This window comes from Stegostoma tigrinum, chromosome 20, assembly GCF_030684315.1.
Source record: "Stegostoma tigrinum isolate sSteTig4 chromosome 20, sSteTig4.hap1, whole genome shotgun sequence".
NCBI lineage: Eukaryota > Metazoa > Chordata > Chondrichthyes > Orectolobiformes > Stegostomatidae > Stegostoma > Stegostoma tigrinum.
Window position 1 is genome coordinate 30,730,965 of NC_081373.1, and position 25,812 is coordinate 30,756,776.

Here is a 25,812-nt window from a genome sequence, read left to right on the forward strand (position 1 = left end):
GCTCTGGGTCAGGCTGGGGACGCGCTGTTTCCTCCTTCCTGCCTGGAAGTTCCGGGGGCCCCTCCAGTGCTCCAGCGGCACTTGACTGGGTGTCAGAGGGAGCCTCAGGACGCCTCCTGTCACCTGGAAGCGGGGTGCTGCTTTCCTTCCTCATCGAGATCTTTAACATCTGCTTCGGGTGGGCCCTCTCCGAATCCCCCTCATCAGAGGAGCTCTTATAGCCCCCCGTGTAGCTGCCTCTTCCCGCCTGATGGTTGCGGTTCCTGGGCCCGCCGACGCACCTTCCTCCTCGCTTTCTGGACCGTCGTCCACTCCCCTGGGTTGCCTGTCGCCGCCTCCATCGACTCCGGGTTGTCGGGGGGGATCGGAGCCTGCAGGGGTGCTTTGCTGGCCTCGGGCCCATCCTGCGGGGCTGGGCCCTCCTGCACGGCCTGGCCCTCCTGCACATTAGTGGGGTCCTTGCTGGGCCCTGGTGCCTTCCTCTCCTCCGGGGGGGCTGGCCCCACATTGCCCCTGCCGGCGACCTGGGCGTAGGTGGTCCCCCGCCGCGGGCATGCCCGATAGAGGTGGCCCGCTTCCCCGCAAAGGTTGCAGCTTTTCTCTCGTGGGCATTCCTTTGCAAGGTGTCCCTCCTCCCTGCAGTTCCTGCAGATGGTGGCTTTGTAGTCGGCCGCCACGTGACCTGACCTACCACAGGCATGGCAGACTTTAGGTTGCCCTGCAAATGTCAGGTAGCCCCTGCTCCCGCCGATCGCGAAGCTGGACGGTGGGTGTACGACATTCCCGTCCGCGCCCATCCTCAGCGTCACCTTGACCTGCCTCTTACTGGTCCAGATGCCAAAGGGGTCCACGATGTCAGTTAGGTCCCCTTCCACCTTCACATACCTTCCGAGGAAGGTCAGGACATCAACTGCTGGCACATGCGGGTTGTACATATGTACAGTCACCATACGGCTCCTCTGTGCTGGCATCACAAACAGCGGTCAATACAGAGAGGGGGCCCTCACCTCCTTTCTCCTTGAAAACCTCCAGGAAGCACTCGCAAAGCTTGGCACTCCTGAAGGTCACGTCGTAAAAACTTCCTCCGGGGAAGTCCTGCAGGCACTAAATGTCTGCAGCAGCGAACCCACAACAGTCCAACAGGACCCTCTTCACGAAGAAGGTGCGGTCCACAGGTGCACCTTAATCCACCTTCTTTACAGAAACACGGATGGTGTTCCGGACCCCCTGACCTGGGGCACGAGCACTTGCCGCAGCCATCGTTGCAGGTTGGCTGCTCCCCTGAACCAGCGTTAGGCCGAAGCCAGCATTAAGAACCACTGGTCGCAAGGGGGCACAGCCAACCCGACGTCTTCCTTTCACCTCCAAGACAGCACTCTCCTCCTCTCGGTCCACAAGAGGTGTTCGAGATGTAAGCTGGTTCACTGAGCTGTAAGGTTTGTTCCCAGATGTTTCATCACCATTCTAGGTAACATCATCAGTGAGCCTCCGACGAAGCGCTGGTGTTATGTCCCGATTTCTATTTATCTGGTTAGGTTGCCTTGGGTTGGAGATGTCATTTCCTGTGTTGGTGATGTCATTTCCTGTTCTTTTTCTCAGGGGATGGTAGGTTGGCTCCAAATCAATGTGTTTGTTGATGGAGTTCTGGTTGGAATGCCATGCTTCTAGGAATTCTCGTGCGTGTCTCTGTTTGGCTTGTCTTAGGATGGATGTGTTGTCCCAATCAAAGTGGTGTTCTTCCTCATCTGTATGTAAGGATACGAGTGATAGTGGGTCATGTCTTTTTGTGGCTAGTTGATGTTCATGTATCCTGGTGGCTAGCTTTCTGCCAGTTTGTCCAGTTTTTTTAAAACACTACATTGGCCAAACTGGCAGGAAGTTAGCCACCAGGATACATGAATATCAACTAGCCACAAATAGACATGACCAACTATCACTAGTATCCTTACATATAGATGAAGAAGGACACCACTTTGATTGGGACAACACATCCATCCTAGGACAAGCCAAACAGAGACACGCACGAGAATTCCTAGAAGCATGGCAATTCCAACCGGAACTCCATCAACAAACACATTGATTTGGAGCCAATCTACCATCCCCTGAGAAAAAGAACAGGAAATGACATCACCAATGCAGGAAGTGACATCACCAACCCAAGGAAACCTAACCAGATAAATAGAAAGCGGGACATAACACCAGCCCTTCGTCGGAGGCTCACTGATGATGTTACCTAGAATGGTGACGAAACGTCTGAAAACTAATCTTCCAGCTCAGCGAGCAAACTCACATCCAGAACCTCAAACTGAGCTACAAATCTTCTCAAAACTCGCTAGAATCTTGTATTGTAAAATTTATTTTGTTGCTCAAAGCCATGGAATTTTGTGGCATAGTTGGTTCAAACCATGACTACATTAACCAAAAAAAGTTAACTAGTTCTTAACCAGGCTGTAACTTAAAAATTACAGGCACATCCAAGATCATAACACAGGGCCAGTGATCAATAATGGGAAGATGCTACAAATCCTCACTGCAACTTTTCAGTTCTGTTCTACTAAATGAAACATAATTGATTGATGGTGCTTCCATTGCTAACATCAGGTAGCCTACACATGGGCAAGCGAATGAACTCAATGACTGTTTGAGCATTCAGCCCTGCAGGTTCCATGTTGGTTTGTTTTGGTGATTTCAGCTGTGGCAGGAAAAGTGTGTTATAGTTAGGGTTAATGCTCCAAGAACAAGCAAATATGCGTGCAGGATGGAACAGCCAGAAACTGGGCAACAAATGTATGGAAATTAGACAAAAACATCACTGGGAAGAGCTTCCACTGTCAAATAGGGCAATGACACATGTGGCAAGTTCAGAAATGCATGACACGAGAAAGTTACTTTTGTGGGGGGGGCACAGTTCTGCTACCTATGGAACTATAGACCCTGGAAGGGAAAGTGCCTTCAGAAGAATGAAAATATAAACTTGACAAAGAAACAGATGATGGCTGAAATAGAAGAAGTGGAACCACAGCTGATCACACACACAAAAACAAAAATCAACCAGAAATCAAGATTGAAATGTTGTGAAAAAAAAGCACAGAAAGGGATCATTTTTTAAAAAAATCACAAGCATACATTTTCAGAAGGCAAAACAATGTTATAGAAAAGTTTAAAGGACTAAATTGTAGAAGAAGTTAAGTTAAAAAAAAGGGGTCAAATCATAAAAGTACACCAGGAAAACAATCAGATTGAAACATTGCAGTTAAGGGTTACACAATAGCTGAAGCAAAGTAGGATTTTGAAGGGACTCTGCTATTTCTCTTCGCTGCATTAGGGATAGAGGTAATCCTTCAAAATGTAGTTCGGATTTTCCCTGTTCATTCAGTAAGTCAAGATCGGACTAAAAAAACATTTCAGAGTTGCTGCTGAATTTGGAGGCAAAAAAGGAAATAAAATAAGAACTAGCGAAAGATTAAAAGCTAAAAATGACTGAGCACTATTTAATTTCATGTTCCATGAAATGTTTTCACTGTTACTTGACAAAAAATAACCAGCTGGGCTGTAGATCTAAAACTGCCTCAACCTGTCCACCCCTCTCACCCACTCCAACCTCTCCCCTCCGCTCCAATCCCAACCTCACCATCAAACCCGCAGAAAAGGGAGGCACAGTTGTAGTATGGCGCACTGACCTTTACAATCGCTGAGGCCAGATGCCAACCCTCCGACACCACCTCCTATTGTCCCCTTGATCATGACCCCACCCCCGAGCACCAAACCATCATCTCCAATACCATCCATGACCTCATCACCTCAGGGGACCTCCCACCCACAGCCTCCAACCTTATTGTTACCCAACCCCGCACTGCTCACTTCTATCTCCTTCCCAAAATCCACACACCCACCTGCCCTGGTCGACCAATTGTCTCCGCCTGTTCTTGCCCCACCGAACTCATCTCCATCTATCTGGAATCCATTTTCTCCCCCTTGGTCCAGGAACTCCCCACCTACGTCCATGACACCACCCACGCCCTCCACCTCCTCCAAAACTTCTAATTCCTGGGTCCCCAACACCTCATTTTCACCATGGACGTCCAGTCCCTATACACCTGCATTCCTCATGCAGATGGCCTCAAGGCCCTCCGCTTCTTCCTGTCCCGCAGGCCCGACCAGACCCCTCCAGCGACACCCTCATCCGCCTAGCCGAACTCGTCCTCACCCTCAACAACTTCTCTTTCGATTCCTCCCACTTCCTACAGACTAAGGGGGTGGCCATGGGTACCCGCATGGGCCCAAGCTATGTCTGCCTCTTTGTAGGTTATGTGGAACAGTCCCTCTTCCACACCGACACTGGCCCTAAAGCCCACCTCTTCCTCCGTTACATTGATGACTGTATCGGCGCCACCTCATGCTCCCAAGAGAAGCTCGAACAGTTCATCCATTTCACCAACACCTTCCACCCCAACCTCAAGTTGACCTGGACCATCTCCAACACATTCCTTACCTTCCTGGACCTTTCTGACTCCATCTCAGGCAACCACCTACGAACTGATGTCCATTTCAAGCCCACTGTCTCCCACAGCTACCTGGAATATACCTCCTCCCACCCACTTTCCTGCAAAAATTCCATCCCCTATTCCCAATTCCTTCGCCTCCGCCGCATCTGCTCCCAGGATGATGCATTTCACTCCCGCTCATCCCAGATGTCCTCGTTCTTCAAGGGCCGCAACCCCACAGTAGAAAAGAATGCCCTCGACCGTGTCTCCCGCATTTCCCGCAACACATCCTCACACCCCGCCCTCACAATAACCGCCAAAAGAGAATCCCCCTAGTCCTCACATACCACCCCACCAACCTCCGGATACAACGCATCATCCTCCGACACTTCCACCATCTACAATCCAACCCCACCACCAAAGACATTTTTCCCACCCCACCCTTCTCTGCCTTCTGGAGAGACCACTCTCTCCATGACTCCCTTGTCCGCTCCATACTCCCCTTCAACCCTACCAGACCTGGCACTTTCCCCTGCAACCGCATGAAGTGCTACACTTGCCCCCACACCTCCTCCCTCACCCACATCCTGGGCCCCAAGTTGACTTTCCACATCAAGCACATGTTCACCTGCACATCTGCCAATGTGGTATACTGCATCTGCTGTACATGGTGTGGTTTCCTCTACATTAGGGAAACCAAGTGGAGGCTTGGGGACCGCTTTGCAGAACACCTACGCTCGGTTCGCAGTAAATAACTGCACCTCCCAGTCGCGAACCATTTCAACTCCCCCTCCCATTCTTTAGATGACATGTCCATCATGGGCCTCCTGCAGTGCCATAATGATGCCACCCGCAGGTTGCAGGAACAGCAACTCATATTCCGCTTAGGAACTCTGCAGCCCAATGGTATTAATGTGTACCTCACCAGCTTCAAAATCTCCCCTCCCCCGACTGCATCCCAAAACCAGCCCAGCTCGTCCCCACCTGCCTAACATGTTCTTTGTCTCACCTATCCCCTCCTCCCATCTCAAGCCGCACCTTCATTTCCTACTTAATAAACTCATCCCGCCCCCTTGACCTGTCCATCCTCCCCGGACTGACCTATCCCCTCCGTACCTCCCCGCCCATACTCTCCTCTGCACCTATCTTCTCCTCTATCCATCCTCAGACCGCCTCCCCCTCTCTCCCTGTTTATTCCAGAACCCTCTCCCCCTCCCCCTTTTCTGATGAAAGGTCGAGGCCCAAAACGTCAGCTTTTGTGCTCCTGAGATGCTGCTTGGCCTGCTGTGTTCATCCAGCCTCACACTTTGTTATCTTGGATTCTCCAGTATCTGCAGTTCCCATTATCTCTGAGCAGGGTAAAATATTTGATGGTTTTTATAGCATAGGATGTGAACTACACTTTCAAATCTTCTTTAAGGGAACTAACATGTGCAATGTAAAAATTCAGAGTCAATATAACTTCTTATTTAGAAAATCAATTACTTTCTGTGAAATTGCCAATTCCAAACAAGAAATTTTCACACCAAAGAACCTGGGGATTGAGATTACATTTGATGACAATTTTATTCCTAACTTTTTCAATAAAATTAATAAATTTAGGTCTACCACTCTGGACATGAAATAGAATGAGAAATTCAAAAATTAAGAAGAAAAAAGCTAAAATTGAAAGTAAACAGAAATTATACTTCATATGTTTTACTACTATTGAGTTTAAACGTCAAGGCATCCTTTTGAAATTTTATCCGTTAAAAGTGTGAGCAAACTGCATTACTTTATAAAAGTTGATTTGTTATAATGTGGTAGCATTGTGTTTTTGCATTTTTCCAGCCTCTCCACAATATTTGGGGACAAAATCAAAGTTGATTATGCTATAGATTGAACGGTGTTGAAGACTTGCAAATGGGCAATTTTTGTAACCGAACTGAGGTGGGCCGCAGTGGCGTGGTGGTAATGTCACAGGATCAGTAATCCAAAACCTTGGACTAATGCTCTGAGGACACAGATGTGAATCTCACTATGGCAGGTGGTCACATTTGAATTAAATAAAACCATGGATATAAAAACAGGTGATCTCATGATGATCATATAACCATTGTCAATTGTCAATAAAACCCATCTTGTTCATTATGTCCTTTCAGGAAGGAAATCTACCATCCAACCCAGTCTGGCCCACGTATGACTCCAGACCTAGAGAACATGGTTCAATCAACCTGCATCTGAAATGTCATAATTTTTAATTAGAATTTTTTAAAGTCTATCATTAGATATTCTAAAACAGACACCAATGAGACTAAGCGGCCAGGCGTGTTCTGGTTAGAACAGCTTCCAAGCCAAAGCAGTGAGAAATCCAAAGGTGGAGTTTCTGTTTGCCCAGCATTAATTAACAGATTAAATTGAATTAACAGATTCCAAGTTTCCAGCAATCTCAGCTGTTAATTGTACTGCACTGGAATACTCCACAAAAATAAAAGAGAGCTGACTTCTATCATCAGAATATCATTGAGCAAAGCCCATTTCCCTCTGCGCTGACTGAAAGCCACAAATTAGCCATTTAACATGTGGTAACATTGGTTGTCTTAGCGAGAGAGGAGAATGATGTCCTACAGGAGTAGAATTTGCTGTTTTATGTGGAGAAATTGAGTGGACAGAGCCTATGCTGTCAGGGAAATGAATGAGATGATCGTAATGAAATGAATAAATGTCTCAAAAAGACTCAACAGGGTAACCAGGGCAGATGCCAAGGCACTAATTCCTGGACAATCTAACAGTACAGATGACAGTAAGAACTGAGATGAGGAGAATTTTTTTTTTAAAACTCAGAGGATTTTAAATTCTTAGAACATTCTACCTAAGAGAAGCTGTGGGTGATGAGTCAATGAGTGCAAGCTGGGCACATATGAAACTGAATAGGAAAACTCAGGTAAAAGTTCAGCCATGATATTTTTAAATGGCAGAGTAGGTTGGAGGGGCTGAATGGCATGCTCCTGCTCCTTATATCCATAAGGCTTCAATCTATTCTATTAGAATAGATAACTCTAAGAGTCTCTCACAACTTTTCACCACTTAGCTGGATGAGGCACCTCCAATCTCCTCAAGAAGCTCAGCATCTTTAACCTTCACTTTCTCCACCACTGACACATATACCAGTATCAATGTATACCGCTTACAAGAAATACTGCACCAATTTAGCAGGGCTCCTTAAATAGCACCATCTAAATAAACCAGTTCTACTGTCTAGAAGGACAAAGGCAACAAACACATGGAAACAATACCACCTTCAAGTTACCTTCCAATCCAGGTATCATCCTAACTTGTAAGCATATTGCTGTTGTTTCCTCACTGACTTGAAGACAGACTCCTACAACTCCCTCTCTAAAAGAACTTTGGTTGAACCTACATCACATGAACTGCAGCAGTTCCAGGTGGTAGCTCACTGCACTTTCTCAACAACAATGAAGGATGGGCAATAAATGCTGGTCTAGCCAGCAAAGTCTGAATGAAAGAATAAAAGTCAACAAAATGCATTTCGCATTCTATTCTAGGAGAGCAAAATGCATCTTTTAAAAAATGCGAAAGTGCATTGCAACTTTCAACCAAATCATTATGTAGCCTAAACACTGAATGATGAATTGCTTGGTTTGAGCCGCAGCTGCTTGACTTTCTACAATCCAATCCCATCAATATAGTGTTTTGTTACCCTCATGCTAAACCTTCAGCAATCCCTGTCAGCTAATCATCAGACAGCTGCAATCAGAGGGATAGTGGTATCTGTGTTGGGCAATATGGGTTGTTCAAGTTAGCTTGGTAGTTTAGATTCTCAAGTTGTGTTCAGTTTACCAAGTTTATTCATCTTTTGACAAACAGATATCCAGTCATATGCCTGGTTGCCTGGTTTCCCATCCATGCTACTAAGCAACTGCATGGCATTGAACAAAGCCCTCCCTCACCTTACAACCTTACCTGCTCTGCAGTGGCTGTAACCAGGTCAGCCAGGTGGACCTCATAGTGGTTGTTAACCTAGTCCAATCAGGTAGCCCTGGCCGACAGGGAGAAACAGGATTGTCAGAGGTTCTGCTCACTCTGACAACTGGCCTTAAGGAATACAGACCAGTGTCAAGTGCGATGCGCATGTAAATGAAGGGTGACCTGGTGACAGGATACTGACCTGTGGAGTTATTTTACATTCTTTACGATGATTTCCTTCTCATAAACTGCTTCTAAACCTTCAGTATAAACAAAAGAAAGCCCTAACACCATATCCCTTGAAGTTAGGAAAGACAAGAAGAATTAATTGGATGCAAGTCTGCTTTCTGATTGGATTAACAATCTAGCGATAATACTGAGACCCAAGTAATGTTCTGGGGAACCACCACAGCAACTGACGGAATTTGAATTCAATAAAAATAAATCTGTAATTAAAAGGTCTAACGATGAGCATGTATCCATTGTTGATTGTGATGAAAAACCCATCTGGTTCACTAATGTCCTTCAGGAAAGGAATCTGCCACCCTTACCTAGTTTATCCTACATGTAACTCCAGCCCCACAGCAACGTGGTTGACTCTTAATTGCCCCTCTGAACAATTAGGGATGGGAATTATATGCTGGCCTAGTCAGTGATGCCCTTATTCCGTGAATGAATAAAATAAAATTACTGGGACTCTGGGGAGCTGTACAGAATGCGCCTGTTCCCTGTGAAGGTTCCTGTAGAACTCACCATCTCTACTTTCAGGCTGTGTAATGACATCAACAGAATCATGGAGCTCAATGACACATGAACATCAACTCTCCAAAACCATTACTGAATATACCAGAAGCAGGGTACTTGGTGGTTTGGGGCGAGGGGAGGATGCGGTAAAAGGAAGATATCATGGTACATCTCTTCTTAGTGCAATGACAGCACGGTTTGTGCCTGGACTTTTGCAATCTTGGCAATTAGAAGGATGTAAAAATGAGTCAGGTTGAGAAAAGGACAATTATTTTATTGGAGTTACAATTTTTAAATGACCATTCCCCCATGAAGGATGAAATAAGAGTGACGAGAATACTAAATGAGTATTTTGCACAGAAGGGCATAATCAAGGTGAAATGAGAAGATTCAAGAGAAGTGGAACAATTAGATCAGAAAACTGTAAACTAAGAGGTTGTAATCCTATAACATTTTGTTGAAATTCAAATACGAATAAACATCAGGCCATGACAGAACACACAAGAGGGGGAATGGAGATAGCAAATATTTAGATCCCAATCATTCCAACATTCTCAGCTATGGAAGCTGTGCCAGTTAACTGGAGGGCTACAGTCATAAGTTTTGTTAAGAAGTAAAACATTGATCAATAAGTTTGCAAATGACACAGAAATTGATGGTGTGATAGACAGTAAGGAGGAAAGCTTTATACTACAGGACGATATAGACAGGCTCATCAGGTCAGAAGAGTAGAAGGTGAATGTAATCCTGAAAGGTGCAACATGATACATTTTGGAGGATTAACCTGGCAAAGAGTACACAACATATGGCAGGACCCAGGAAATATTGAGGACCAGACAGACCTGAGTGTGCACATCCCTAGATCCATTATGGCAACAGGTCAAATAGACAGGGTGATTAAGAAGAAAGCATACGGGGTACTTGCTTTTAATTAATCAAGGCATTGAATAAAAGAGCAGAGAAGTTACAATGAAGATGTACAAGATGTCAATTAGGCCTCAGCTGGAGCACTGTGTGCAGGTCGTGTTATAGTACGGGTGTAATTGCCCTGGAGAGGGTGCAGAGGAAATTCACCAGGATGTTGCCAAGGATGCAGCTTTTCAACTAAGAAGAGAGATTAGATTGGCTGGATTTTTTCCTGAAGAAGGGTCCAGATCCCAAAACATCAGCTTTCCTGCTCCTCTGATGCTGCCTGGCCTGCTGTGTTCATCCAGTTCCACACATTGTTACCTCAGATTCTCCAGCATCTGCAGTTCCTACTATCTCTTAGATAGGGTGGTGTTGTTTTCTTAGAGCAGAGAAGGCTGAACAGGGAGATGATTGAAGTGAGCAAAAGTTTGGTGGCATAGGTAGGTTAGATAGGTAGAAATATTTCCCCCTATTAGAGGGATCAATTACCACAGGGTACAGATTTATGCAAGGGACAGGAAGTTTACGAGAAATTCGAAGGGAAAGTCAAAAGTTGATCCAGTGTGTGGTGGATATCGAGAACTCAGTGCCTGAGAGGGTCGTAGAGGCAGGAAACAATCACAATATTGAGTAATATTAAAGATGAACATCTGAAACACCATAACATACGATGCTACGGGCCAACTGCTCGGAAATGGGATCAGAGCACATAAGTGCTTCAATGGCTGGTGCAAAATATTATGCAAGAGAGACCCTTTCCATACTGTAACACTGATTTTGTCACTAGGTGTGAGGAGAAAAAAGCAGCAATAAAGGGATGTTGGTAGCATAGACAGAAGGAGCACAGAAAACAGCCATTAATGAATGTTTCTCAGACTTGGGTGATATGGACAATGGTAGTCAATGGATGTCAGTGTTAAGACTATAATGCTTTTACCCTTTCTACATTCAGCACTGTATTTAAACTTGCAATGTTGCATGGACATTTACATTCAAAGGGCCATAAGGAACTGGCACATGGAACAGTTTGGAGATTCTGGATTAAAAGGTTTTTCGAGGGACATGATTTCTTGAGATGGTTCAATAGTAAGGTGAGCCATGACCCACCTAATTAATGAAAAGTCAATAAAATTGGAAGGGAGACAAACAAAGTTTGAGAGAGAAAGGGAGAAGGACACAGACACAAGGAAGTATTTCTATGGTTAAAATGCTGGACAGACTTGTTTTGGAAAAGATGAGGCTTAGGTGCTTAAAATTATCCAGCAACACTCTTCCAGAGTAAATTTCTGTTTTTCCAGGACATGTATATGTTAATAGATGAAAAAAAAACCATCGAAGTATGCAGTCGACAAGTCTCTCTCTCTCTCTCTCTCTCTCTCTCTCCCCCCTATAAAAAGTAAGAAACAATTTTAATGTGTAGAAATGTGAAATGAGTCAGGGCAATGAAAGGAAATGATAGCCAGTCCTGTCAGCTAGCCCTGGTGAAATCTGCTACCAATGCTGCTTATGGTCATTGATCCTATATCAGAGACCAACTAAATGACACCCACCATTACCAATCTTTTTATTTTAAAAATTGCTAAATCACAGTTTCTGCTCTACTTGAGTTCCCAGACTTCATTCAATATTTATTATTTGGTTATTATTTTGCATATTTCCATAGATACCATTATCATAGAATCCCTACAGTATGGAAACAGGCCCTTTGGCCCAACAAGTCCACACCGACTCTCAGAGCATCCCACCCAGACCCATCCCCCTTTAACCCCCCTAATCTAGGCATCCATTGAACACTACAAGCAATTTAGCATGGTCCATCCACCTAACCTGAACACCTTTGGACTGGGGAAGGAAACCGGAGCACCCGGAGGAAACCCACGCAGACCGGTAGACAGCCTCTCAAATTCACCAATTTTACATTGCATCATTGACCAAGTTATTTGACAGAAGGTAAAATCACTCCATCTTCTCCCACTTTTCTTTATACAATAATACATTGAAAAGGCTGGGATTTCAGAATGCATTATGACAAGGATTTAACTTAAACATGGGAATCCATTCTGTTTCTTTGTGACAATACAACTGCAGCTCTTGTATGGAAGCACACAGCCTGTTTTAAAAACTGAACATTATCAGGATTGCCTGTGTACACACTGTAGGAGCCTCAAACATTGCAAAAAATTCAGCCCGTCACACTCCTTGAAACAAGGCTTCAATTTTCATGCAAATTTAATTTCTTTTCTAAAATAAAGTTATATTTTTGAAACAATTTTATTAAGATATAAAAAAAATTTCTGAGTATATTCCTGAACCAATGTGCTCCTTCAACCAGTTAATAGAGGTTAAGTGTTCCTTCCTCAAAAGGGTATCACTAATAAACTACTGAAACACATAATTTAAAGAAAACATCACTCAAAGGGAATATTGTTGGGACAAGCTGATTTTTGAATCTTTTCCGCTGTCCGTGACTTACAGAGGAAGTAGGTCTAAGTTGCTGCCATCTTGGTACTTCTTCCCCATTCTCAATGAGCAGGCATTTGTCATTTTATTTTCCTGACCAGGAATGGTGCAACTTGAGGTGAAGCAATAACTTTCAAACGCTGGCTTGACTTCATCCAGCACCCACTTCCCAATTGTTGGAGCTGACACCATTAGCATCATCACCTACCCCACCCCAACCTTCTCCAAGCACAGGTTCATGTACATGGCACCTTGGCACCCTACCCACCTGATACCCAACCTTTTCCAGCTGGCATACTACCCCATGCTTATCTTACATACTTACCTTTTCACAAAATGTGCCAAAAAGTGTCTGGCTGTGCTGCTGGACGTTTAAAATCATGGTGTATGCCATGGTGACTGCTGTAAAAAGGGGGCACAGATTCCACAGTAATTCTCTTTACTACTGGATTTATCATTTACTGAGCAGGTTTGCAGAAGGAGGCCCCTATCCAGCCCAGAAGATATCTGAAGGCAAGTGGGTCATTTTTAATCTGATAAAAGGTCAGAAATAGTATTTCTGACACTGATTGGAATATCTGGGCCATTGACCTATTTTCACATTAGCTCAGAATTGGCTGATTTGATTGCGATTCCAGCAGCACATTAGATAGTTACAAACACAGTCAATAGTTTACGCTTAGCAGTTGATGAGCTTAGACAAAGCTAAATGCACACAACTGTCAAGAGAACCATTATGTGTCTGATGAAATCCCATGACTTTTAAACTAATTAGGTGCAAGTTCCTCTTCCTATTCAATTAAAGGGATGAGATAGTTACACCCTTTGTTCCTTTCAACACAGTGGTTTTACATTTAGAGGTTATGTTACATCCAGTTTCAGGAAAGCAATTATGCTGTACCTCTTATCCATTTTTCGACCCGGGTGTGGGGCTAGTCTCTGTGAAATGCTAGGCTCTGACTTTATACAGGAAAACAAACTTACACAAGTAGCTCCCTGCATTTATGTTACTAAAATCAGATTACTTACCTAACCGACAGGATTATCAAGCCCTATTTTAATTGTTTCATTGGGAAACAGGAGGAGGTGGGTTTATATCCTGGACTGGATCTCCCTCTGGGGCCTACCATCACCAAACAGCATCTTTAGAGACGCTGAGCTCCCAACAGCCACCTCAATTTGAAGGTAACAATCCAGAGTCACGGCTGCAATACTATAAAACTAATTCTGATTCACATTTCTACCCCCACCCCAAGCTCAGCTCAAGTCTGGAAGTACAAGACTGAAAAATTTATTCTACAGTTTAAAAACCGCCCCATGACACTTTCCACATTGCCACTGAGGTCTTGAAAAGATCTAAAGCAGTCTCAAAGTAATTGTAATATATTACATGTTTCATTAGATAACAAGTTTTAGAGGTATGATTCCAAGCTTTTAAAAAGGGCTTGATCATTTCCTTTCAGCATTATAATATTGCTTTTGGAACTTACGTCCATAAAAACTTCCCTTACCAACAACTGGGAAAGCTGACTAAACTCCAGAGAAAACATCATGTGCACAATCCTAAATCTGTGGAATTAGCCTCTCTAATAAATCTTATTAAAGAAATATCAGCCTCCTTAGTATTGTGTCCTAGGAGATCATTACTGACATATGTAATGCCTATTTCATTAGCTTACCCATGATTCCACATGAGAGGAGGGTAGGCCCTTTACTCATCTTCTTTGGATGGTGCTGTAAATAATTTTTAAAAAAAGATTGTTAGGCCAGAATTTACAACAACTATCAGTTAAGGCACTTTTAAAATATCAAAAAATGCACTTACCGAGAGCTGACTAAAAAAATGCATTAAAAAATATTATTACAATTATGTCATGAAGTAAACCAATCACAACTCAGGAGAAAAGACAGGTAATTGACAAAAATCCTGATGTAATTTGACATTTTACAGCAAGTGAAATTACCCAATCACAACAAGCGAATTGCATCATGTGATGATATGACATTATGACACCACTAACTGACTTGATTTTGAATATCACCAATGTGAGAACTTTTAAATAAACAATTTTTTTTAGCTTGAAAGGCAAAGCCACAAAAGATCTTTCAAAAGATAAATATTTCCTTACTGAGCACAACTGTACAGTCCTGTTTAGAATATACATTTATTTGTATATTATAGATGTTAAATAGTTGATACTTTTTAGTATAGCTTTCCTGTGTAATTCATTTAAATGGAGTTAGTCTGTCCCCTGCGTTCAAAGCATTGCATACGCAAAGAAGCTAACAATTACGCCTGATCATTTGACTACTAGATTTAATTTGGTACTGCAGCACAAATCTACACTATTTTTGACATGGCAAATATTATAACACTGGAGGTGTAGAGACAAAAATAACTAATATCTTAATTTACAAAGGTAGCACTATGAAGCACAGTAATCAACTTGTGTTAGTGTTATATATGAATACAACAAGAATTAGTAAAAGATCAAATATACTTCATACATCAGCTTCTAAATGAGTGCAGGAATCTGTTAATTTGTTATGGTACATGGAATTTGACTTCTTCCTGTTCTGTGTCATACTGCTGGACTCTTGAGCACTGCTTATTTTTCCAAGGTCCCTTGTTTAGTTCAGTCAACTTCTGTTGCAACAATTTGTGCGTGGTTTTAAGCTCACCAAATGATATATTCTGAGAACTAAAACCAGCACCAAACTGCTTCGCGATTAGAAAATCAAGAAACTGGATTAGCTGACCTATGCCAGACCAGAATCTATGGCCTTTTGCCATGGATTTTGCTGAGACCAGGACAACTTGACAGCCCTTTAAAAATGGTAGGTGGGACAAGGTTCCAGAATTCCTGTTCCCATTCCGAGCACAGGATTAATATGCAGACAGCCATCTGGACACAGCACTCACATTTTGGAAAGTTTAAACACCCCCATCCCACAATCTTAATGACGTTAAAGCCCTTATGGAAAGAGATCTGGCTCACAGCTTGTCCAAGGAGGAGATGTCAAACATGAGGAACCCCAGACCTGAGTAAGGGCCAAAAGAAGTCACCTTCTCCTGGAGTTCTCAGAGTGACAGAGGTTAAAAATACAAACAGTGTTCTTTCATTTGGAATGAATAGGTGCTGTACTGTGAGATGTATTTCTTTAAATTTAGAAACTGGGATAATCTAAAATGCTTTAAATTCTCAGAGTCCTTTCAAAATAGAATAAGCCTTCATCAGCTGGAAGTAGAGAGAAAACAAAGATCTCTACCGGATCTCTATTTGGTAGCTCATCTGAAGTACTTTACAGATAATAACCATCAGCTTTTGCAATTTCAATAAGCACCAATGTTTGTGACAGTGAATGACTTGTGATCTGGAATAGATTTTTAATGACAACTGTGCCTATTATGAATGCTTGATTAAATTTCAATAGGTCCACTTATCTCAGCAGGGACTGCAGACATTTGGCTTGAAAGTTGAGAAACACTGAAAGGTTAAACCACTTTTATGCGACTAGCAAAACAGTGTTGGCATTTACAACAGAATGGCCATTTGACAGCATTTCTTTCTCGGAAGGGCATTTTGAAGAAGCGTCCTTTTTATAGCATTATGTTTTTAAATTAGATTGTTTGAAGGTTATTGATTTTAAATGTCTAATTCAGACATCAAACGTTTTCTTCGATTTTAAAGAGAAATAGAAAGAGAGATGGAAGATGGAGTATGAGGGAAAATGCACGTATGAAGGGTAAGGGTCCGAAGGCCTGCTATACATAAGTAAAACTTGGCCAACATTCCAATGAAGAGGGTTCTCTCATTCCAACCCAGCGATCTATCCGGCTACATTGCCACTTTTGGCCTGCCCACAGAGGTGATACACCCAACTCCATCCCACTCCTGCCCTCATGCTGCAGAAATTTGCTGGAAGGGGACTGTTTCAAAGTTAAAAGGATCTTTTGGGTCACAAAAGTTTCTGACTTGATCTTCAAGCCTCCTTTATTTAAGTCCAGCCATCTTCCTATATTTTCCAGGGTAAGATCCTTCCATTCCTCTAAGCTGACTACGATCTTATATTTAAAATCTAAATTCTGAATCTTGACTCTATGTCTCATACACACACAAAACACATTCATAACACGGACTGTTACTGAATCAGTCAACATTGGTTTCATTGCTGAACAGCAGCTCAAAAGTAAACATATTGTGTCGTAAAGGTAATTCGCTCACTAACATGAGATCAGCAGCGACTGGGAGTACAAAAGCTGAAACTCTTAGAAATTTCCCAACTCATCACATGCTGCATCAACCTAAGCTTGTCATGTGATGGTTATCTAATGAGATGCTTGACCACAGAGGACAATTCTAGCTGGTTGCATCATCTAGAAGGTGGCACCACAAGGTAGCCCATATCTGAAGCACATTTCCTTACATCTGTACACTCCCTTGTCTGAATTGATTTAGGATGATGGGGTGAAGTCATTGCTTCAATGAGGTGAGAAAGTGAAATCTATCAAAAACTTGCCAAAGGTTAACATTTATAGAGTCATAGAGAAGTACAGCATAGAAACAGACCTTACGGTCAGACTCATCCAGATGTCCTAAATTAATCTAGCCCCATTTGTCAGCATTTGGCCCATATCCCTCTAAACCCTTCTTATTCATATATCCATCCAAATGCCTTTTAAATGTTGTAATTGTACCAGCCTCCACCACTTCCTCTGGCAGTTCATTCCATACATGCACCATACTCTGCATGAAAAAGTTGTCCCTTGGTCTCTTTTAAATCTTTACCATCTCATCTTAAACATATACCCTCGAGATTTGGACTCCCCTACCTTGGGAAAAGACCTTTACTATTCACATTATCCATGCCCCTCATGATTTTATAAACCCCTATATAAAGTCACTCCTTAGCCTCTGACGCTAACAGGAAAATAGCCCCAACCTATTCAGCCTCTCCCTATAGCACAAACCCTCCAACACTGTCAAAATACTTGTAAATATTTTCTGAATCCTCTCAAATTTAACAACATCTTTCCTTTAGCAAGTAAATCAGAATGGAACATAGTATTCCAAAAATGGCCTAACCAATGTCCTGTACAACCACAACATGATCACCCAACTCCTATACTCAATGCATTGACCAATAAAGGCAAGCATGCCAACTGCCTTCTTCATTATCCTGTCAACCTGCAACCCAAGGTCTCTGCTCGGTAACATGCCTCAGGACCTTACCCTTGAGTGTTTAAGTCCTGACCGGATTTGGTCTAACGATATGTAGCACCTCACATTTATCTCGATTAAACTCCATCTGCCACTCTTCGGCCCTTCGGCCCATTTGATCAAGGTCTTGTTGTACTGAGGCAACCTTCTTCGCCGTCCACTGTGCCACCAATTGTGGCATCATCTGCAAATTTACTAACCACACTTTCTATCTTCACATCCAAATCATTTATATAATAAATGACAAAAAGCAGTGGATTCAGCATCAATTGCATGCAACTTTAACAAGAGCTAACTTAAACTAATACCTTAGCACTTCAGTTAAGTGCTATGTTAGCATCCCGACTACTGTTATTGCTGAACAAGTCAGATCCCTGACTGAAATCAGGCTAAATAGACTTTTTAAAACATTAATAAGGTGGTCTTTTTCAGTAAAACATAAACATACAAAACTGTAAATTTGTTTCAACATCATATAATTATACAAGGAAAAGACAAAAAAATAGAATAAAACAAGCAATTTACACATACACAATTGGAAAGAGTTTGAACCACATACTTGGAACTGCATTTTTACTATCTGAAAACAAAAATTTCACAGCACTCAAACACCAGACAGAATCTGCTTCTCTGTCACAGCTATAGAAATACTTAACTATTGCTTTCAATTTCCAGACTTAATTTTGTAACCTCTTCTTTGATTAGTCACACAAATGAGCTTAGACTTTCTCAATTTCAAATAAACCCTCAATTTTCACGCTAAACTCCTTACACTGAAGTAACCTATGCCATGACAGTTCTAAACTGACTACTTTCTTTGGGAGAAATGGTCTTGTACATCTATCTTCAATCAGGAGCTCTGAAGTGAACAAAAAAGAAATGCCAGCCTGTAGGGTCTCCCCAGCAGATATAAAATAATACACAAATCTTTTAACCAGAAAATGAGACAACTCTCCTCAATGTTCACCATGCTCAAAAAAAGTTTTCACTCACATTAGCTTTAAACAAAGTTATGACCCCAGAAATGCTGCCAAGTTAATCATTAAACTCTTTCAAACACAAAGACCAAAACCCACTTGCTGCTAGTTCCAAGTCCAATATCCAAAATAAATTACATTAAAAAGATACATATACACATCACAGCTGGGCAAATGAATGTCAAAGACACAAATTAAGTTCTTCTTTATTATAAACACAAAATGTAATTTCTAAATTATGTCTAACCGCAATAAACTTAGCAATGAGAAAAACCATTTAATCCTTTCGGATAACTTCTGAAACCAAGCGTGGATACCGTTTCATTAACTGGGGCATGTCTTCCATGTCCAGGCTTAACAGTTGGCAGAGCAGAAATGTTCATTGCAAACTAGGACACAGGCAGCTGACAATTTAATGAATGGAAAATCATGAGCAACTTGTGCCCAAATTTGTGATAAATATTTCCACCTTGTCAAGCCTTGCGCCAAGGCACTGAAGAGGAAAATCTGCTCTGTTACAAACAATCAAAAGATTTTCCATGATGTGAGAAGTGCATCAGCAATGTTATTCTTGTCTGAGTTAGATGAGGGTGACCTAGTCAAATCTCCTGGAGCTGCTGAGCAAAATTATTAATTCATTTTGAGTTCCAATCGCTCAATTCACCAGTCTTGCTGAGTTCACACACTTTGAGATGGGATATCTTGTTCTGCTGCAAGTATTTGAAGGTCTGCAAAATTCTTTTGAATGGAAGGGACTGGTGTCTGGCAAAAATGAATTTCAGAGTTTTTGCAGCATATGTACAAAGAACGAATGAGTTCACATTTCGAGTAGTGTTAACAATCAAAATGTAAACTGATCTATTTATTGTCTCGACAGATGCTACCTAACTGCTTAACTTTCCTAGTGTTTTACCCTTTTATTTCACATTTCCAGCATCAATAATTGTTGAACCAAAGAATGCTCAAGTTAAAAATAGATTGGTTAAGGAATACATAGAAGCAAAGGAGGAATAGAAGATTTTCCCTGATTGATGCTTCACTGCACACTTGCAAACTGCTATGACTGATGTACATCACTTTTAAATTTAACAGGAATTCAATGGTCATATAGATTCAGATGTTATACCACAGGTTTAGTCCATTGTGTCTATGCAGATCAACTGAAGGCCTGATTACACTATCACTATTTTCTAATTTTTGGCTCATAGCCCTGGAACCTACAGAAATGCAGTCTTATACATCTCTACTAGGTCTCCTCTAATGCCTTTCGATGATCCTGTTCAATCTTTGCTCATTGCACAGATCCTCCAGTCCAGACTGCATCCTAGTAAATCTCCTCTGAACCCTCTCTAATGCAAACACATCCTTCCTATAAATTGGTGACCAGAAATGCATTCAGTACTCCAGTTGTTGCCTAACTAGTGTTTTGTACAGTTCCAACATGACCTCCTTCCCTCTTGAAATCTACTCCTTAGCTAACAAAGGCAAGTATTCCATATGCCTTCTTAACTACCTGATCTATCTATCTATCTTACTACCATTTGCGCATATGCACACCAAGGTCTTTATGATCCTCAATACTTACTGGAGTCCTATCATTTATGGTGTAAACCCTTGCCTCGTTAGCCCTCAAGTGTATGATCTCACCATTATTTAGCTTGAATTAACTTGCCACTACTTTGTTCACCTAACTCGCCCATTGACATTCTACTGCATTGCATGGTTATGCTTCGTCATTATTGACCAACTTAATAATTTTCATGTAAGCTGTGAACTTCTTAATCACACCATCTACATTTAAAGTTCAAATAATTAACGTATGCCACAAACATCCAGGTCCCCAGCAACAGTCACAGAAGAATACCACTGGAAACAAGCTTCCTGTCACAAAGGGCTCTTACTTACTTGACCAGTCTGCAATGAGGGACCTTATCAAAGATCTTGCTAATGTCCATGTAGATCATATCAATGTCTTACCCTCAGCAACACTACTGCTTACCTCCTCAAATAATTAAATCAAGTTTGTCAAAACTGATCTTCCCTGAGCAAATCCGTGCTGATTATTCCTGATTAATCCCTATTGCTCTAAATACAAATACATTCTGTCCCTCAATTCTTTATAATAATCTCACCACCGCTTAGGTTAGACTGACTGGCCTCTAATTTCTAAATTTATCCTGTTCTCTTCTTTTTTAAGTAATTGGACAATGTTAGCAGCCATCCAGTCCTATGGTGTCTCACCTATGAGCAGAGGGGATTTGAAAGTTATTGTCAAGGCCCTCAATGCGTCTTCTTTTGCCTCCCTCAACAGCTTGAGATACATTTCATCCAAGCCTACAAGTTTATCCCACATTTAAGGCTGCTAAACCCGCAAGTATCTCCTCTGTGGTATTTTCTTCTAACATTTCACTGTCCAACACCCTATATTTATACCCGTGTCATCCTTTTCCATTGTGATGACTGTGTTCATGGAGGACTATGCCCATGCCTTCTGGGTACACATACACATGATCTCTGTGGTCCCTAATGTGCACTATTCTTTTCCTCTCAGTTTTCTTTCTCTTTATACATATATTTTCTTCATTCTATCTGCCAATAATTTACTATACATCTCTTATTTTTCCTAATTTCTTTAAGTTCCACCGGCTCTTTTTATGCTTCTCCAGGGACTCTATTGGCTGTTGCCGTAAGAGCTTTTTTGCTTAATTTTACCTTTAATGTCCCTTGACAGACAAGTTTTTTTCCTGTGTTGGTCCTACCCTTTGTCATTATATGAACATATTCACCCCAAGATAATCAAGCTCTTCTGGAGATACCTACATGAACAGATGGGACTTGAACCCAGGCCTCCTGGCCCAGAGGTAGGCACACAACCACTGCACCAGAACAGCCCTCTGCATTTACCTTATGCTCTTGTTCTTTTCTACTTGAGTGCCTCCCACAGCTGACAGTTTTACCTGCAAATAGCTGCCATCGGTCTACTTAAGCCAAATCAAATCTTGTCTTATTAAAATTGAGCTCTCCCCAGTCCAGAATTTTTATTCCCCTCACACCATCTTTTCTGATAACTATCCGAATTTAATTGAATTACAGTCACTATCTCTAAAACTTGCCCCTTCAGTTATGCCTTCCCATTGGCCAGGTTCATTTACGAATATTCAATCTAGAGCTACCTCTCCCATCTTTGGCTTTTTACATACTGGCGAAAAAGCTAGGCACTCAGCTTATCTGTCTTATTCCTCAGGCTACATGTATTAAAATATATTACATTTAGCCTTACTGACTTCATTACTTTCTTATCCACCCGGTGTATCCTCTACCTTCCGGACTCCCTCAGTTATATTTTTACATCTAATCTCACTTCTGAACTATTTGGCAGGATTGGATACCCCTGCCAATCTAATTTAATTCTGCCCAACACATTGGCAAACCTCACCATGAAAGTTTTGGTCACATTTCTGCTCAGGTGTAATTTGTCCACCCGAGAAACAGTCCCAATATCTCATGAATCTAAAGTCCTACCACCTGCACCATTTCTCCAGCCATGCATTTATTTGCTGTATGCCTCTACTCCTATACTCACTACTCCTTGGCACTGGAGATTCCAAATGTGGTGATCACTACCTTTGGAAATCTCGCTTTTCAACTTGTCAACTAATTTCCTAAATGCTGCTTGCAGGACCTCATTTCCCTTTCTTTGTTTGTTATCAGTCCTAATATAGACATCTAGCAGTTTACCTTCCCCCTTCAGAACGCTCCTGTTCATGACATCCTTGATCTTAGTATCTGGGAAGCAACAGACCGTCCTGGAGTCACATCTATAGCTGCAGCATCTCCATTCTCATTGTTTCTTCTAACCTCACTGGTGCTACTCCAGGGTCCCACACAGCTCCAACACTGTTAGTCAGTTTCTGGCACCACTCTGCATTGACTACTCCTTTAAACCTTGATACCAGCATTCCCAAATCCCACAAAACTCCACCACAAGTCAGTTTCTGGGACTTCTCTGCTTTGGCTGCTCATTTTAACTTATAAGGCCCTATGGTCCTTGGACTCATGGTCCTGAAAAGTGCCATGTCTACCTCCAGTTACCCAACAGTTGTGAACAGATTGTGGTGCTCTTGTGGATATTGGAGGCTACGTATGTTAATACAAGCGCCCTGTTCTTTTCAGGCTCAAAGACCATGTACATGCACTGCACCTGTTTACACTCAACAAAATAGTTGACAGCTATTTGTTGATTCAATTCTCAGGGAAATGCCTGAACCAGAGTTAACCTGCCTGGTTTAACTACCAACGCATCATCCTCCGACACTTCCGCCATTTACAATCCGACCCCACCACCCAAGATATTTTTCCATCCCCACCCCTGTCTGCTTTCCGGAGAGACCACTCTCTCCGTGACTCCCTTGTTCGCTCCACACTGCCCTCCAACCCCACCACACCCAGCACCTTCCCCTGCAACCGCAGGAAATGCTACACTTGCCCCGACACCTCCTCCCTCACCCCTATCCCAGGCCCCAAGATGACATTCCACATTAAGCAGAGGTTCACCTGCACATCTGCCAATGTGGTATACTGCATCCACTGTACCCGGTGTGGCTTCCTCTACATTGGGGAAACCAAGCGGAGGCTTGGAGACCGCTTTGCAGAACACTTCCGCTCAGTTCACAACAAACAACTGCACCTCCCAGTCGCAAACCATTTCCACTCCCCCTCCCATTCTCTAGATGACATGTCCGTCATGGGCCTCCTGCAGTGCCACAATGATGCGACCCGAAGGTTGCAGGAACAGCAACTCATATTCCGCCTGGGAACACTGCAGCCTAATGGTATCAATGTGGACTTCACCAGTTTCAAAATCTCCCCTTCCCCTACTGCATCCCTAAACCAGCCCAGTTCGTCCCCTCCCCCCACTGCACCACACAACCAGCCCAGCTCTTGCCCCCCACCCACTGCATCCCAAAACCAGTCCAACCTGTCTCTGCCTCCCTAACCGGTTCTTCCTCTCACCCATCCCTTCCTCCCACCCCAAGCCGCACCCCCATCTACCTACTAACCTCATCCCACCTCCTTGACCTGTCCGTCTTCCCTGGACTGACCTATCCCCTCCCTACCTCCCCACCTATACTCTCTCCACCTATCTTCTTTTCTCTCCATCTTCGGTCCGCCTCCCCCTCTCTCCCTATTTATTCCAGTTCCCTCTCCCCATCCCCCTCTCTGATGAAGGGTCTAGGCCCGAAACGTCAGCTTTTGTGCTCCTGAGATGCTGCTTGGCCTGCTGTGTTCATCCAACCTCACATTTTATTATCTTGGAATTCTCCAGCATCTGCAGTTCCCATTATCTCTGGTTTAACTACCAAACTCTATTTAAATGTAAACTGTTAGTCATCATTAATTCTCCATGGTAATTTCTCTACAAAAAGAGAAAACCACATGCTATCCAATCAGCACTCCCCTCATGCTATTTCAAAATTGGTTTTCCCCTTAAATTCCCCTTCAACATCATGTACCTTTTTTTTCCAATGATATACAGGTAAATTCTAACTTATGCTCGACCATGCCAAACTCACAATTGGTTAAACACTGAGGAAAGGAATGTTAGACATGAGTTAAGCTTTTCTCCATTAATATTATGAAATTTAATTTCTAAATATGCCTACTTAAAGATAAATTACTCACTCGATTTGTTTTGTCATGTATAACCTTTTTTCAGAAACTGGGAGACTATAATTAAAGAGTAAACTTATACTAAAGTTTTGACAAGTACAAAGGTGTTCTTTACCTGCAAACATTTGAAACTGGATTTTCATTGAGTAAAATGGTTGCTACAGATCATGATTCAAGAGTAGGCTACAGTTCTAAAAACTTCCAAGTAGACAAAGCCAAGCCATTGCCTGTATGGAATTTCACATCTACAACTGCACAAACATTGCAAAGACAGCAAAACAATGAAGGTACAGACTTTCCATCTTTAAACCTGAACTGCTAACATAAGAGAGACACTGAAATGTCATTAAAGTTGTGAAGGTGCTCATGGCCACATCTTTCTCCTGAGATGAACAACAGATCCTTGACTAGAGAGATAGGGACTTGTTATAAAGTTAAAATGGACTCTTTAGTGGCACAGTAACATGACCAAAACTCTTCTAGTCTTTGGAATAATTTTAAGTTGCTACATTTCTGAACCCTTGTCTTACTTTAAGAGTCTAATGTGCTGATAATACCACAGTCAGAGTCCAGGCAAGCAAGAAGTCTGCCTCAAGTCTCAGACAACAAGGTGTAGAGCTGGATGAACATTTCTGAAGGGTCTAGGCCAGAAACATCAGCCTTCCTGCTCCTCTGATGTTGCTTGGCCTGCTGTGTTCATCCAGCCCCACAACCTTGTTGTCTCAGATTCTCCAGCATCTACAGTTCCTACTATCTCTGCCTCAAGTCTTAGTCCGCTTTTAACTTCAGAACAAAAATAGTAGGCAGCACTCTGACTTATAGATAAGCCTATCTCTAGTCCATAATTCATTGTAACCTAGTCACAAAAGGTCCTGTATTCACCTGCAAAGTGGGCCAAATCCCTTAAATCAAGATCATCTTGCTATTCTATCACCATTGTTCAGGTAATGATGTAACTACTGCCATTATTCCTCTGGACACTCAAAATCTTAAGTCATAAAAGGAAGGGGCATTCACTAGACTCAAATCAATATGAATAAATAGCTACACTTCTTGGTAATATTGTTAGATATGAAACTCTTCTTACTGGTGTTTTTCCTTTGTGCATTTTTGCATATCTAGGAAGTCATGATGGCTTCACAGGGTTTGATGAATGTATGAATAATACTCGGTTTAAAACGGAGTGTTTTCTGAAGGACCAAATTTGTTTTTAAGAAATTACTTTACAAATGGGATTTGTGATAGCTAAAACAGTCTATTTGAAATTAAACCACTCTGCTTAGGCAGAAGATGAGGAGAATAACAAATTACAATTATCCTGTCTGCCCATAACTATCTCCCATTTCTGACAAAGGGACTAGGCCTGAAACGCTCCTCTGA

The 25,812-nt window shown here is 42.3% G+C and overlaps 1 protein-coding gene across 13 annotated transcripts in view; it reads right to left on the reverse strand.

Annotated features, from left to right (window-relative positions):
• fam53b (family with sequence similarity 53 member B) overlaps nt 1-25,812 on the reverse strand; it is a 123,306-nt gene that overhangs the window by 71,999 nt on the left and 25,495 nt on the right. For all 13 annotated transcript variants that reach the window (XM_048551190.2, XM_048551189.2, XM_059653077.1 and 10 more), the window contains one exon: nt 14,243-14,297. In XM_048551190.2, coding sequence (XP_048407147.1) covers nt 14,243-14,297 — 55 coding nt within the window. The remainder of the gene's footprint in view (nt 1-14,242; nt 14,298-25,812) is intronic.